The sequence below is a fragment of the Nymphaea colorata genome, unplaced genomic scaffold, assembly GCF_008831285.2.
Source record: "Nymphaea colorata isolate Beijing-Zhang1983 unplaced genomic scaffold, ASM883128v2 scaffold0099, whole genome shotgun sequence".
Taxonomy (NCBI): domain Eukaryota; kingdom Viridiplantae; phylum Streptophyta; class Magnoliopsida; order Nymphaeales; family Nymphaeaceae; genus Nymphaea; species Nymphaea colorata.
The window spans coordinates 33,328-35,416 of record NW_022204605.1 but is presented as its reverse complement, the minus strand read 5'-3'; the positions used below and the strand labels follow the sequence as shown (position 1 = coordinate 35,416).

General features: G+C 44.9%; 1 protein-coding gene across 1 annotated transcript; it reads left to right on the top strand.

Moving 5' to 3' along the window:
• LOC116268077 (uncharacterized) lies at window positions 1–1,044 on the top strand. Its single transcript, XM_031649894.1, has 2 exons — window positions 1–467; window positions 525–1,044. The coding sequence occupies exons 1-2, from the start codon at window positions 1–3 to the stop codon at window positions 1,042–1,044; spliced, it is 987 nt and encodes a 328-aa protein (XP_031505754.1).
• The last annotated feature ends 1,045 nt before the right edge of the window (window positions 1,045–2,089 follow it).

Here is a 2,089-nt window from a genome sequence, read left to right as displayed (position 1 = left end):
ATGCAAACAGTTTTAGTTTCACTCCTGCTGCTTGCCATGTGCAGTTCCAAACTGGTCTTCTACGACGAGTTCGACAAGCTGGACTTCCGCAAGTGGCGCCACGATATCACCATGGCTGGCGGCGGAAACAACGAGTTTCAGATATACCAAAACAACAGATCAACCACTTACACCAACAATTCCATACTCTACATTCAACCGGTTCCCACAGACGAAAAGATAGGAGAAAATGCGGTCAGAAACAACTCTCAGTACGAGATCTGGGGAGCCACTCCAGGAGATTTCTGCACTGCACCTTTTAACAACGGATGCAAGAGGCAATCCGACGGCAACAACTATCTTAATCCGGTCATGAGTGGGAAACTCACAACAGTTGAGTCCTTCACCTTCACCTACGGAAGGATTGAGGTGAGGGCCAAGCTTCCCAAGGGCGATTGGCTGTGGCCCGCTATTTGGCTCATGCCAAGGTACTTCGAATATGGGGATTGGCCAGCTAGTGGATAGATTGACATCATGGAAAGCAGGGGAAACGTGGGATATCCGAGGGAAAATGGAGGAGGGCCTGAAACTTTTGGATCGACACTGCATTGGGGGGCAGATTGGACCACCAACCAGTTCTACAAGACACGTGCTGAGTACACGATCAACGGGACTACTCTGGCTGACGATTTCCACACGTACGGTCTTTACTGGGACGATAAGGTCATTTACACTTACTTGGATAATGATACCAACAAAGTTCTGTTCGTCAATCATACCACGATGAGCTACTGGGAACGCTCCGGACTGTCAGGCAGGATGAATCCTTGGCAATTCTCAAAGAACAAATGCGCTCCCTTCGATACAGACTTTTACCTGATTCTGAACGTGGCTGTGGGAGGAACCATCGGATACTTTGCCGACGGAGTGGCCAACAAACCGTGGAGGGACAGATCCACAAGACCAAGTGCTGAGTTTTTCGACAACAAGGGGCAGTGGTTCCCCACCTGGAAGAAGCAGGACAGCGCTATGCAGATCGATTGGGTCAAGATTTGGGACCTTTAGAAAAATGAGGAGGAGCAAACTCAGTGATTGAGCATCTATATTGCAGAGATTATACCAATACTATGACATTCTTCACATAAAAATAAGCATATGCATTATCATCAATAGAAGTATTGATAAATGTAAGACAATACAAATGAGCTTATTTTATTCGATTGAAGTAGGGCGGTTTTTTTTTCGAAGCCGAATGGGACAGCTTGAAGTTTATTGGCTTATGTAATGATGGATCGACGTCCTGGCCAGAAATGGAAATGTAACCTCAGCTTTGATTTTTATATGAATGATCTATTAATCATGAAAAATAGATGACGAAACAATTTGGAAGCTCTCTCAAAGTATGAAGATGTGGTTGTCAGGAGGGTCTTGCGTCTTGGGCATGAGAATGCGATCGATATCCGATTTGTGTTTCTCTTCAATAATATAAACCACGTTGTTCCTTAGATTGTGTTCCCCATTCCACAGTTGCCTATTGATGTCCTAAAGGCCGAAGAAGGTGCGAAAGTCTTCCACCGAATCGCCTTTGGCGCAATAAATTATGAGCTTACAGTTCCTTAATTCCTATATTCCCAAAGCCTAAACTACGTGGTATCCGAAGTCGCTCATCACCTCTTCTTCGTTGGGATCCTCAGAAGTCAGTGCCTCGATCAAAAAGTCACTCTTCTTTTTGCTTTTTCTGTCTCTAAGCCGAGAATAGTATGCAATACTCTTGAAGAACATCACTACCACTTTTTCACACTGCAATGACTTGATGCGCGCTATTGTCTTGTAGATGGCTTCAACCAACTGTTATAGGCTTCCCTTGGCTGGACTTGTCTCCTTCGAGTATGAGTTGATTTCCTTTCTGAGGATTTCTTAGTTGGACTCTTTGAGGATGAGGCTGCACTCGACCTTGAAGCCGCTCTTCACGTTGAATTTGATGATGGAGAGTCGGTCTGCAGGCTTGATCAGCTTTTCGAATAGGTAGTTCACTCTTTCCTTGTGGTATTATGCTTACCGTTTTGAGTAGTTTTTCGCACAATCAAAAAGACAGACAAACTCACGCTCC